We start from the raw sequence: 12,438 nt of genomic DNA, 5'->3' as shown, positions 1-12,438 counted from the left end.
CTGTAGGTCAGAAGTCATCGTGAAAAACATTATTTTAGTTATATCAGTCTTCAAAAATAGCTTTGGGCAGTTCTTACCTGCAAGTTGGGAGGGCTTTAAAGTGTTAGGTGGTATGGCTTCCTACCAACATTTAAATTCCTGGTGTGCTTCCTAATTATAGAACTTCTAGTTATTACATAGAACCAAAAAGACTACAAGAGAAGCTTACCTGTGTAAGATCAGGGATATCACCTTTGTCAATTCCAACTTGCTGCGGATATAAAAGAGGTAAAATGTAAGTGCGTTATTCTACTGCAGCAGGCCCTAATTTTGACTAGAACTGTGGTACGCTCTTCAACCGATAATGCACTTTTTCTATAGAAAAAGACTACAAAGTTAGCAAGTGCAGATGCCCATCTTTCCAGTAGCTACCTTCAACAACCTGCAGCAGTCTTTTTTTTAACAAATTAAATATCCATTTGAAAAAAAAAAAAGAGAGTTCGATTCCACCTAGGTAAAATACTGCAAGTCCGGCAGGGCTTTCTGGTCATACACTGTTGTCTCAGAGGACAGCATTAGTGAACTGCCGAACACATACTATCCAGACATCTGACTATCCTAATGGAGTTCTCTGAAATTTAGCTAGTGAGCAAATCCTAGAAGACATCACTTAAAAAATTGCTAAAGCTCAAGTCACTTTGTTGTTCCGCCCTTCTCTCCTAGCATTTCAAATATAGCAAGATGAGGTCTAAGTCTGCAATCTTCTATTAGTTGTCCTGTTGCTTCACTACAGCTCTTCAAAGTGCCTGTTGGTTCAGCTTTTGCAGAAGAACAAGCTCCACTGCATCTAGTAATCCTGGAGTATAGTCACTACAATCCCTGTCCCACAAAGCTGACCTATAGGTGTCTGAAGTACTTCACTCCCTCAAGTTCAACATTCATATCAGACATTACATGCCATTAAGGAGTCTAGCAGGATCCTTCATAAATAGTTAAGTAAATTAGCAAAGAAAAACTTTTTATTCAGCTCATTACTGCTGTCCATTATAATGAAGCATGAAACATGGAAAATGTGCATCTTATGCCAAGGAGCCAACTACCACAAATGAGAGCCCAGCAAAAGAGTTAATTAACCACGTAATATTTGTATTATCCACATAAGAGGATGATAACAAGGATCAAAACCAGGAAAATCTCACATTCCACTTAACTTGTAGTTGGCTGCAAAGACTTAAAGAGCAGACTTACAAAATCATTATGCTTTTATTCCTAATTGCTGTACCTTCCTCTAATGTTCAACCCTGTCCTAACAGCATGCATTTATTACAGCATTTCCAAGAAATATTGATATAGTTGAAGTCATGTCACCTGTTACGTTACCAGGAAAGTTGAGGCTGGCTGCATAGTAGAGACATGTGGAAGTCCTAAGCAGGGCTTAACTAGTTCAAGAAGAGCTGAACGAGCAGATCCAGGAACTTCTATACTGCCTCACATTTATACACAGTGAGTCAGATGCTTAACAAGTGCAATTAATATTTTACATAGGTGCTAAAAAAATTCACAAAATACTTAAGTGCCAGACTCCAGAAGACTGGAAGTCACTTACCTCTGCAACTTTAAGAAATTCTGATACTCTGGTCATTCGAGTAAGAAATCGTTTGTAGATTTCAAGAGCATCTTTACATTGTCCCTTTTTCATTTCAAAAAATTTCTCTAGAGAAATAATTTGGCAAATTTCAGTTAAGATATCTTACATTAGGTCTGCATTCATCAGCAACTCTAGTTTTCAGGAAAAATCACGTTTCAAGAATATCGCACTCCATTAACATTTTTCTACTTGGACACTAATCTAGTGGCGTTCCTAATCCTTAGTAGAATTTAGAAGTTGGGCTTGCTGAGCTGCTAAAGAGTTATATAGACTGGAAAATTGCACCCCAACCAGCCATAGCATTGTGTGTGATGTAAATCAGGTTTTTAAAGATAAAAAGTAAGCGGGTGAAGTAGCTACCAAAGTTAGAATTCAAAGTAATTAAGGATACTTAAACATATATTAATATGTCCTCTCCCAAGTTGTCTTCACTCCAAAGAACAGCACTTTTTCTACTTGAGTAGCTCTCTAAAGTTGGTTTGTGTCCATTATCAAGCACAACTGCCACATATTTCAACCTGAACTTACGCTTTAAGTAGCAGTAGACAGCGAAATCTCAATCTAATTGTTATGCCCGACACATTTGTATCTGCTCCATAAGCTTCCCATGCCTATAGTTTCAGTCAAAACACCTGGGACTTACGTTTACGAAACCATCAGAAAGCACTGCAACATGGATGCAAAAAAATTGGCTGAGCTTTACAGCTCAGGAACATCTTTTTGCCCGTTCAGACTCTGTAACCTCTCTGTTTATTCCTGTTGTAGTTGCAGCCAGAGTTTTAGGTCAGTCGTGCTAGCCAAGCAATCTCAGTTTTTAGCTGTCTTTATAGACCAGCTGAAGTGCTCGCAAGTTTTAATAGCTGACCCTGTAGAAAATGAGCTTCAACTATGTTTCCTGCAGTTTACAGCAACTCCTGGTTTTAGACTTCATAACAAAGCTTTTTGCAGGGACAGCTTAAGGTGTGTTATGCTGGTGATCACACCAAGCTGTCTGAGCTTCAGAATGTGCCCACAGCCTCCTATAGACTTCCTAGGTTGATGGTAGGTAGAGTTCTGGAGGGGATCCAGCTTTGGCAGTCATGCTTTCAGACAGATCAGGAATGTTATTCAATGATTATATTACTTCATATAAGACTATCACATAGCATATATAACAGAAGAACTTGGGCATCTTAAAAATGCAATCAAATAGCAAAAGTTGCTTTGCTAACCTTGCAGGACATATTATGGAAGCTCACACAGCACTGTACATTTCTTTAGGCACAGAAATGCTCAGTACCTGTAAATAGGCTTCTGTACAAGTTTAAGGGCATATGACAATCCAGCCTCCACTAATGTAAGAGGTTATGGCTAAAAGTTTTCTCTCACTTCAGAATAGAATCGTCAAGAAAAAAAGATGTATTGCGTTTTAATGAAAATTAAGTAAAAAAACCCTGAAGCAGATCTGAAATTTGTTTTTCACTTGCTCATGGTATGCGAGATACAGACACTGGGTTACTTACCTAGTAAGTTAATAACCCCATCGTTGTAGCAAGCAAAAAGTTTGATAAGATCTTTAAATAGAAGCATGAATGCAGCATTTATGACACCATTTGTCAGTTCATTTGGATGAACCTACAAATAAAATACCAGTTATTCACAGCAAATTTACTGAATGAAATTAGAAGTTTTAGCTTGCACCAGGTATCTAATGCTATTATAAAATCAAGCACTGACTACAAGCTTTCACACAAAGAAACCAAAGGTTTCTGTTAGCAGATCAAGGATTGCTTTCTTCACCACTTTACCACTCCAAAACAATCCACTCCAAGCAGAGGAGTATGCCCATCAACAGTAAACATCTTAGTCTTGAATCCTTCACTTATCACAGAGGTGGAAAGCAGAGGTGCTATTAACAAAGCTTTAATAAAACTGGACAAGAGATATCAGTTCACAGCAGAGCTGAACAAAACCTCAGTAGTCTACTAGGTCATACAGTTGGGTTAATGATGTCAAGACCCTTCCAGTTCTCACATGAACTTGGGCAGAAAAATGCTTATTTATTAAAAGATCTTCATTTTATTAAAAAATATCTCCTCTTTCAAGACCATGATCACAATTCCTATACCATTTAAGTAACAAAAACACATTAGCGAGACATATTTCTAAGGCTTTCCTCTGAAGGCTGTAGTGGGCCCTGCCTTCCATCTAGGAGTGCATCCTTCTGCCCACCAAGAACCGAAGAAATCCATCTTGAAGTTCGTCTAAAACCTCTTTGCAACGTTACACTGTACCTCCTACAACTGACTCCTGTTTTTATCCTTAAGGCAGATAAATAATCCCACCAACATTCATAACATTATTACGTTATAAATATATTGTAGACAGTTATTTCTGTGAATACTCTAGATTAAATTTTATCCAACCCAGCTTACAGCTGAAAACCAGATGAAGGTTTTGAGGAAGCCAAACAATGTACATGTGATATTTTAATGGCTTTTTCTCTCTCCCCCAAAAAGAAGCTGGTTGCCAAAAGACAGAAAAAAAAGATTCTTCAGTCTCCTTGCTTTGTCCATTTCTTCCCCTCACTGATACAGAAGATGCAACTCCCAGCTCTGAGTCAGCATTCCTCAAGAGCCCTCATTTCCCATGCTGTTCCTCCACCCTCTCTACAAAAAACCAAAAAGTAGAATCTGCACATTTTGTACATATAGGAAAGGGTCATCCTTCACCTCACTCTACCTCAGGGGGATACTGAAAAGGGGATTCTTTGCCCACATAATGGTATGATGAGTAAAGCATTACCTACAAGGTGAAATGTTTTAATTACAATGCAGCATTCATAAGTCACTGCCCAGTGTTAATGCTGGGTCAGCTTCAATACGTACATCAAATTCAAGTAGTGCATCAATTTGTTCCTGCAATATTGGCATACTCTTCAGTAGCTTTTCAGGAGCCATTGTTCTCATTACACCATCAGCTCTGCAAGAGGGAATACAGATTAGAAGCCATGGTGTTTCCGCTCTCCCCAAACTGATTTGTTGTCTAAACTTAAGCTTAAAGCTTATAACCCATTTCAAACATTTGGAGCACTATCTGATTCTCCTGCTTCCCACAACATCACAAGAGCTGACATGGAAAATACTTCATCCAGCCACCCTCCCTGACAGCAGGCGAGGAAGGGTTTTGTGTTAGGGTGATGAATGCAAGAGATTGATCACTTTATGGAAAGACGACACTGAGAGTTTAAATAACTTGACAAGAAATACTGTCGCAGAAGTACTTAGAGAACTGATAGTCTTTGTGCATTAGGTTTGTTATGAATAATTAATGACAACTCATTGCTAAGAGTACTTTTTAATGATGTGTCTGTGGTCACTGAAGACAAAAAAAACTCCATAGGTTGTTTTTTTTCCCCATCAAGTGCCACAATATATGCATGCCAATTCAATGACAATTTAAGTCAGGGCAATCTTTGCTTAGCACTTCTTTCCTCAGTATTCCTGGGTACTAATTAATTCCATTACTCCACACACTTCCACTGAATGTGACCTGCCTTATCAGCACTGAACCATTATTCCAACAGGATCATGCAGCAGTCATGGATGTGTAGCATTCTTTAATTGCCGCCTATAGTCTTATAGCAGTCTTCACACATGCCCAGTTTTATCTCTCAGTATCACAAACCTGCACAAATCACCATTATGTATTGCCCCGTTCTGGCCACTGACAGGTATAGCATCTCCTCTCGGTGAATGCATACTGCCATTTTTACCTATCTTATGCTATACTCTGAGGCAGCACCTTGTTTTGAGCACCAGAAATAACACGGATAGAAAGCCTTTCCAGGAACATATAGCAAGGCAGGAATAGAAGGATTCCCAGCAACCCAAACTTATGTTTATTTAGCATGAAATGTTTGAAGGCACTAGGTGACAAAGAGAACTTAAGATGCTAGCACTACAGCGGCCTGCTGGGTCAAAGTCTGCCTGAAATAACAATCCAAATAGCTACTAGTCTTCATGTCAAAAACTTCTTAGTAATTCGTATTCCAGATAGGTTCAAGAGATAACTACTTTGGTCCCCGCTGTGGGAATGGCATCCAGCTACACAACAGTTTGAGCAGGAGGAGAGGAAAGCCTGGCAGCGACACCTGCATTAACAGCTCAGAATCCCAAGCTGCAGAATACTCCGGAACTGCCAGAATGATCCTGTACGCAACTCATGATTAGCAGGAGCATCTTTAGCATGCAGTCAATTAAGCTGCACCTTCAGTGGGTGTTAAGGCATTTGCTGTGTTGTCTGTGCTTCAAGAGAGAATCTAGAGCCATTAAAGTCCCAGTTAGAACAGTAAGAGACCAAAAAAATGTTCTGATAAATACCAACGTACTACTCTGGGCTGGGTTAACTTTTTTTTTTAAACACAGTCCTTGTGGGAAATAAAATCAGTAGTTTACAACCTTATTCTGTTCAGTTTATAACTGTTTGCTGTGTTGCCTGCTAAGAACTTCAGGTGTTCACTTCAGTTTTCCTTTGTAATCAGTCATCTTTCTTATGGAAAGGGTCTGGAGAGTAATGAAACGTTCCAAATACAGTTTCAGAGTGTTTCCTTCTCCAAATCCTAAACACAGCCTCACTGCAGCACAATTTAATTGAGTCAGATTTAACGCCTAGCACTAAAAGCTCCTAGTTCTGCAAGGCACCTTACTTTAGTCTTCAGTATTTGCCTTACTACCCAGTCTTTCCTCTTCTCCTTATGCAATTTTTAACCCATTACAAATACTTAAGAAATCCAACCATTTTAGTGTTTCATTGCGGCTAAACAAAGAACACAAGAACTAAGTCATTGAGACCCTAAAATTAAACGTAACGCCACAAACAAGATTATCATGGGTCAGGCAACCCTATCAGTTTACACATCTAAACTTTGCTTACCCTTTCTTCACTCTTGCAAAGTCAAATGCCATTTGTCTGTAGGAAAACGCTTTTTCATTCAAGTATCTACTATAACGCCTTATAAAGGTGGACATGTCATAACCTGCAAAAAACAGTTAGACGTTTTACATTTAGTTTTCATGCTTGTTTGGAGGTTCTTTAGTAAACGATAATATACAGCCAATAGGCTCTAAGGTTGTGTGATCTCTGCTGCACTACGCAACCACACGTACAGAACAGGCATCACAAGACATCTTCCAGCTTCTGAAGAAAAATCAGTAGTGCTACACCAAAACAAGCTACCGCTGTCTTCTGCTTCCAACAGATTCATCCAATGCACCAGTGGCATGGTTCCTGGGGAAACCTGCTAGTGGCTCCTACACAGTTATGTGGTAACATTATTTGATGGCAAAATTAGTTACCCCTCTATTAACAGGGAAAAATGCCAATTTAACAAAGGGTTTATACTTAACTGGTACATGACTTCCAGGATAAAGATTGATTTCAACTTAAACACTCCCACTATTTTACATATGTCAGTCCCTCCAGCTCTGACATTGATCTTCAAAATTCCCCTGACTAGGTATACCAGAACAAAGAAATGATGATGACATTCATAGAGATTAGTGCCTTCTTTGAACTGTTACACCAGAGATCTTCAAGGCACATGACACTGTAAAAGCAGCCTCAAACTTCAGTGACCTTCAAGCTTGTAAGACTTCTGAACACTTAGTATTACAGTCTATCCTTCAGGTATTTCTTTCAAAGTTTCTTCCTCTAAGCTACAGAAATGTGTGCAGAAGGCAACTCATCCTCCTCTTCAGTACAAGTCCCTTTTTGCTACCTTTGTTAAAATCCACACCCCTTGACTTAGTCATTGACTGTATTTTTCCTTAGTATCTCTCAACATTAAGTATCTCTGCCAACTCAGGCTTAACACTACCAGCTCTGATGCCCCATTATCTATGACACACCGTTGTACTACCTATGAAATGGCAATTTAAGTTTAAAGAAAGTGGCAAAGAATACAAAAGCATGCATTTAACAGAATTCCTTGTTGCCAAATACCAGTATCTTTGAACATGCATAGCATGTTTTGCTTAGACAAAGACAGTTTTAATATTTGTTTGGCTTTGTTCCTGCCCTGTGTTACCATTTCTAAAAGATGCTCAAGTCTTTTTGGTGTCACGTCTCCACTGAGAGATGGAGTAACATGGCATTGCTTCGGTCTTGCCCATTATTGTAGCATTCCTGCATTCTGCATACAGTCTACAAATATTCTCTGACAGCTGCCACATTAGAAGTTTCCTCTCTTCTCTACTAGAGCTACCATGAAGCAAGCTTTTTCTCTGTTAAGTGAAGCAACAGGAAACTTCACTAATAATTCCAGAGTCAAAGTAGAAAAGCAGACATTGTAAGCTTTAGAGAGAACAACTCCTTAATTTTTGCCTAGACCTTCTAAATTCACTACTCAAATCAAAACCAGCTAATTCTTTTGATGCCTTCCCCTGCCTCCCTAAATTAAACATTTGTACAGACAGTTCCTAAAAAGTGCAGTGTCCCCAGGCAACCAAATTACCATTTAAGACTGAGTAAAAACCAAAAAAATGAATGGAAAGTTATCCATTTCATCCTTAACTCCCATAACAGTTAAGGAGACAGTTGACCCAGCCCTGATTTCAACCAGCACTTTCTAAGGGAGTTGTACAGTTTCACCTCTTGAGTAAAAATTTTGCAGGAACTGAGAAACATTGTTCTGATGTTGTCCAGCAGTTGACTTGAGCTCCTGTATTCATTAAATACTTATAAAAAGGCTTCAGTAGCACATTTTGATATTATTTGCATCTTATGATTGAAGGAGCAAATTAACAATAGTATCTTATTTGGAATCTTGTTAAGATTATAGACGTGAGTAGGCTTACCATGAGATCCACTTTTGTCCAGAAAATTGCTGAGATTGAACAATGTGTTTCTAGATGCCAGGTACTGAATAAATCTCTGCAACACAAAGTTATTTTCTTATCACAGGTTGTATCTGAAGGCTTTGTACCTCCTAGCAGGAAGATTACCAGTCTAGCTCCAGCATACACACATGAAAACCCAGATTTTTGTCTTAGCCTGCAATACTTTCCTCAAAACCTTTTTCATCCATTCAGATTGATTATGTTTAGCCTGAATCTCTACTAAATATCCTTCTGTATACATAAAAATAGATTCTGTGCAAATATAAACCAGATTGTGGAAGGAGCAGTAAAAATGGTTAATTCTCAAAGAGATTTGAGGAAGCACAAGATTTATCTGCTCGCAAAGCAGCAAATCCAGGCTAGTCCCAGACTTTTCAATCCAGCAGTCCTCAGTTTTAGCCAAGCTGAAGGCCTGTTTTAATAACAAGCAGGCCTCACTCACATCAAGTACAGGAACTGACAGGCTGAAACAGTTACAGAAAGCAAATCAGAATATTGGCCAAAACTTGGAACGGAAAAATAGGACAGGAGTAAAAATTTACGCTGTGACATTGGAGAAGCTCATTGCATGAAAACACTTTATATACAGCCAGGGAGGAATTGTTTCACAGTCACACTAAAGCTCTTTAAGTATGCTTTTGGTTTTTACGCAGACATACCGGTCTATACAGGTCAATAAAAAGCAAGGGCAAGGAAAACACAATCCAAAAGGCTATCAAGTTGAATTTATAGCTCTAGGAAGATTTTAATGCTCATGCAGAGAGGGCAGCTATTTGGATGGCAGTACACATGTGCCAGAACATCAACTTTGACTCTAGTCAAAAAGTCCCAGGTAGTCCTTAATCCTGTGTAGTTCTGTTTTCAGATAGCACATAAATTGTCAACATCCTGGAACAAGCTACTGCTTGCTCTTATGCTACGGTTTTGTAAATGAAGAGACAGATAATCGGCATGCCTCCAACTATATTGTTAAAGGTAAGTTTGCTCCTCATCAAGGATCATTCTTGCCCTTTGTTCTCAGGTCCTTACTGGTTCAGAAGAGATGCCTTTGCACTACTAATGTTTTTGGCTTGGAGCCTGCTCAGTGCCAATGTGGTCCCAAGAGAAAGCTGATTACACTTACCTCATTACCATGAACCATTAGATGATGTGTGGTAACTAAGGCTTTGAATACAACCACCCAGCTACTATTTGTTGCTCGCTCAAAAAGCGTATCAGCCATCTGAGGAATATTCACATTTGTTTCATTAGTTGCTTGGATCAAGTCTGTAAGAAAGAGAAAAGGAAGGTGTTATGTGCTACAGATAAGATGAAAAAGTTTGCAGCATGGCCAAGCTCTCAGCCCACCAGGCTGCAGGCCATGGTTGTGACAAACAGCAAGTTCAGTTCTTACGTTCTACGTTAAAAAAAACAAAACAAAAATAAACAAACAAAAAACCAACTGAGATACTAACATACATGCTGACAGGAAAACTAGTCTGACTCTTTCATCCTATGGTACTAGCTTTCCAACAATTCTGTCCTGAGCTATGTCCCAACCTTTCTCCATCTTCATCCCAGATGAAGTTAGGGTACACAACATCACATGACTTTACTGCTTGCAGGTTTTCAAGTTAATTGTGGCAGTTCACTACCTCTGGGTTAGATGAATAAGTATTATTGAATTCTTCATTTACAGGTAATACGTCAAGCACACTGAACCCAGTCACATCAGCAAAAAGAGGTATCACCAGAAACAGATACTCTAGTCATCTCAGAGGTTAGAATTTTATCAGCATGCTACAGCACACCTCCTAGAGTCTCTATAGACCTAGACAGCAGAAGAGTGCATTCAGGCATGCATTAAGACCTCTTCAACAGCAGGAAAGAAGGCAAGGATAGACATTAGTTTATACTGAAGAATAATAGTCTTCTCCAAGCAACTGCACCTTACATAGACGCAATAAGACATTAGACTGTCTTAGGGAACAAGAATAAAATACAGCTTTGTGTCCTGTACATTAGGAAGGTGTAGACTTGCACAGGAGAGTACATGAAGTTAAGGTAAGTACTTAAATCATAAACAGTAGGGCAGCAAGCTTTCCACTAGCATCTCTATCCCAAATCTACTGATAGGATCTTTGATTTACTACATCACCTGTTACCTACAGACTCTTGCTAGATAGCCAGTGATGACCTTCTACAAGCTATTTTCCTAGTTTTTGAGAGACAGTTGGAAACTGCATACTGCAACTGCATGACCAAAACCCATGTGATGCCAGACACAGCTCTGGCAAGACTTCAGGAGAAGACTTCATGCAACACAAAGAACACAATACAGACCTAATTGTAGGGCTGAGGCTTAAAGTTTGAAGACCTAAGTAGAAAAAGTTAAAAATTAAAAAGTTTAACTACTAGACTAAGCATTATTTGTGTTACTAATGAAAATACTCATATTTTACTTTCCCTGAGAGCACAGTAACTACTGTTAATGATTTTCCACGTATTTCTTCCCCCTCCCCGCTAGTCTAGAAATGTTCATCCAGCTATTCAAGCCATCCGGTGATGACAGATATTCTACCCTAGAAGCAGACAGGCTATTCTTTGACTGATCCTTGCACACCTAAACTATGTGAGTCTGCCGTAAACACTCTCTAGGAGTTCAGTTCACCTGGGCAGCAGGGTCACCACTTTACAGACTTGCTTTCCCTCCCCAACACAACCCCATATAATGGAGGGCATTAATGCTGCTCAGAGCGGAAAGCCAAGGTTCAGACTGCTGTGAAACTACTGTTTCTGCCTCTGCAGGGCAGGAAAAGTCCAGAGGACAGGTCTGTCTAAACAGACCGATGAGTTGTATCAGCTATTGAGTATACAATACACCTGGTGTATTCAGAAACCACACAGCTCTACAGGAAGCATTCAGAAGTTCAGTAAATTATTTTTTTTAATTTTTGGCAAGTGATTTTTATGGGGTTTTTTTACTTCTATTAAACAGAGTCATTTAAGATACAAGAAGTCTATAGCTCAGAGTCAGAAGCCTGTGAAAAATGCATTGCCTGTGTTTAAAGTTGTCTTTTGTATGGGCACAAAAGCTGCAAGTTGTCTACAGTTTCAGTTCAGTGGAATGATTTTCTGTAATGAGACAGAAGACAAAATTTATGTGATCTGTTCGCCAAGTTTGATTTTAAAATGTTTGTTGTCAGGGTGTTTTTTGTTTTGGCTGTGGGTGTTGTTTTTGTTTGGTGTTTTTTTTTCAGAACACCTTCTGTAATGTTAACTTCTATAACCTCAGTAATACTACCCCTGAAGGAGGCAGTTCTGCAGACAAAGTATTACAGTAGTAAAGCCATGCTATTGAATGACAGCAGTTCAAGCTCACAGAGCTCCAACAATTCTCCTTGATCTTGTATAAACAGGCCAATAATCTTTTATTCTGTACTGCTGATTAATGCATTATAGAAGACAGTGATTTGTAAAAGCCTAGAAGCAAGTCACAAGTGGCTTACTCACTGTTTACCCCATTCAGAGGTTTTACTGCAGACGACAGCATTTGTCCTTAGTATAAGGAAGCATGCATCAAATTTGCAAGCTTTCAGTCCTAAGTTTCAGTACATAGCTCACTATGGAAAAGGGGTGCTATAAATGGTGTATTCCATCGGTAGATGTTAGATAATGAAACCTCAGAGGAGTCCACCCACAGCAATGCTGGCAACGGGGGCTACAAGGCACTACTCCTATACACTACTGCAGCACTGCTTCTAAAGTCACTCAGTCATTTCTGCCTCCTCTCCAAACCGCTGGAGGGTACGGCATCTCAGTCTGCAGCTCTGAATGTTTTAGGACACACGTAATTATGGTGTGCTGAGTAGAGAGGTATGATTAAATTTAAGCCTACTACTTTCAGTAAACAGAAAATAATTAAACCATGCATGAAGATTTTACCCATCATCG

The 12,438-nt window shown here is 39.2% G+C and overlaps 1 protein-coding gene across 1 annotated transcript in view; it reads right to left on the bottom strand.

The window, feature by feature from the left end:
• SNAP91 (synaptosomal-associated protein, 91kDa) overlaps nucleotides 1–12,438 on the bottom strand; it is a 70,853-nt gene that overhangs the window by 41,920 nt on the left and 16,495 nt on the right. The window contains exons 2-8 of the mRNA XM_009333223.1: nucleotides 9,629–9,771; nucleotides 8,464–8,539; nucleotides 6,542–6,644; nucleotides 4,495–4,588; nucleotides 3,130–3,241; nucleotides 1,586–1,692; nucleotides 209–250 (exon numbers count right to left, since the gene is read on the bottom strand). Coding sequence (XP_009331498.1) covers nucleotides 209–250; nucleotides 1,586–1,692; nucleotides 3,130–3,241; nucleotides 4,495–4,588; nucleotides 6,542–6,644; nucleotides 8,464–8,539; nucleotides 9,629–9,771 — 677 coding nt within the window. The remainder of the gene's footprint in view (nucleotides 1–208; nucleotides 251–1,585; nucleotides 1,693–3,129; nucleotides 3,242–4,494; nucleotides 4,589–6,541; nucleotides 6,645–8,463; nucleotides 8,540–9,628; nucleotides 9,772–12,438) is intronic.

This window comes from Pygoscelis adeliae, unplaced genomic scaffold, assembly GCF_000699105.1.
Source record: "Pygoscelis adeliae isolate BGI_AS28 unplaced genomic scaffold, ASM69910v1 Scaffold57, whole genome shotgun sequence".
Taxonomy (NCBI): Eukaryota; Metazoa; Chordata; class Aves; order Sphenisciformes; family Spheniscidae; genus Pygoscelis; species Pygoscelis adeliae.
This window is presented reverse-complemented; position numbering and strand designations above follow the sequence as displayed.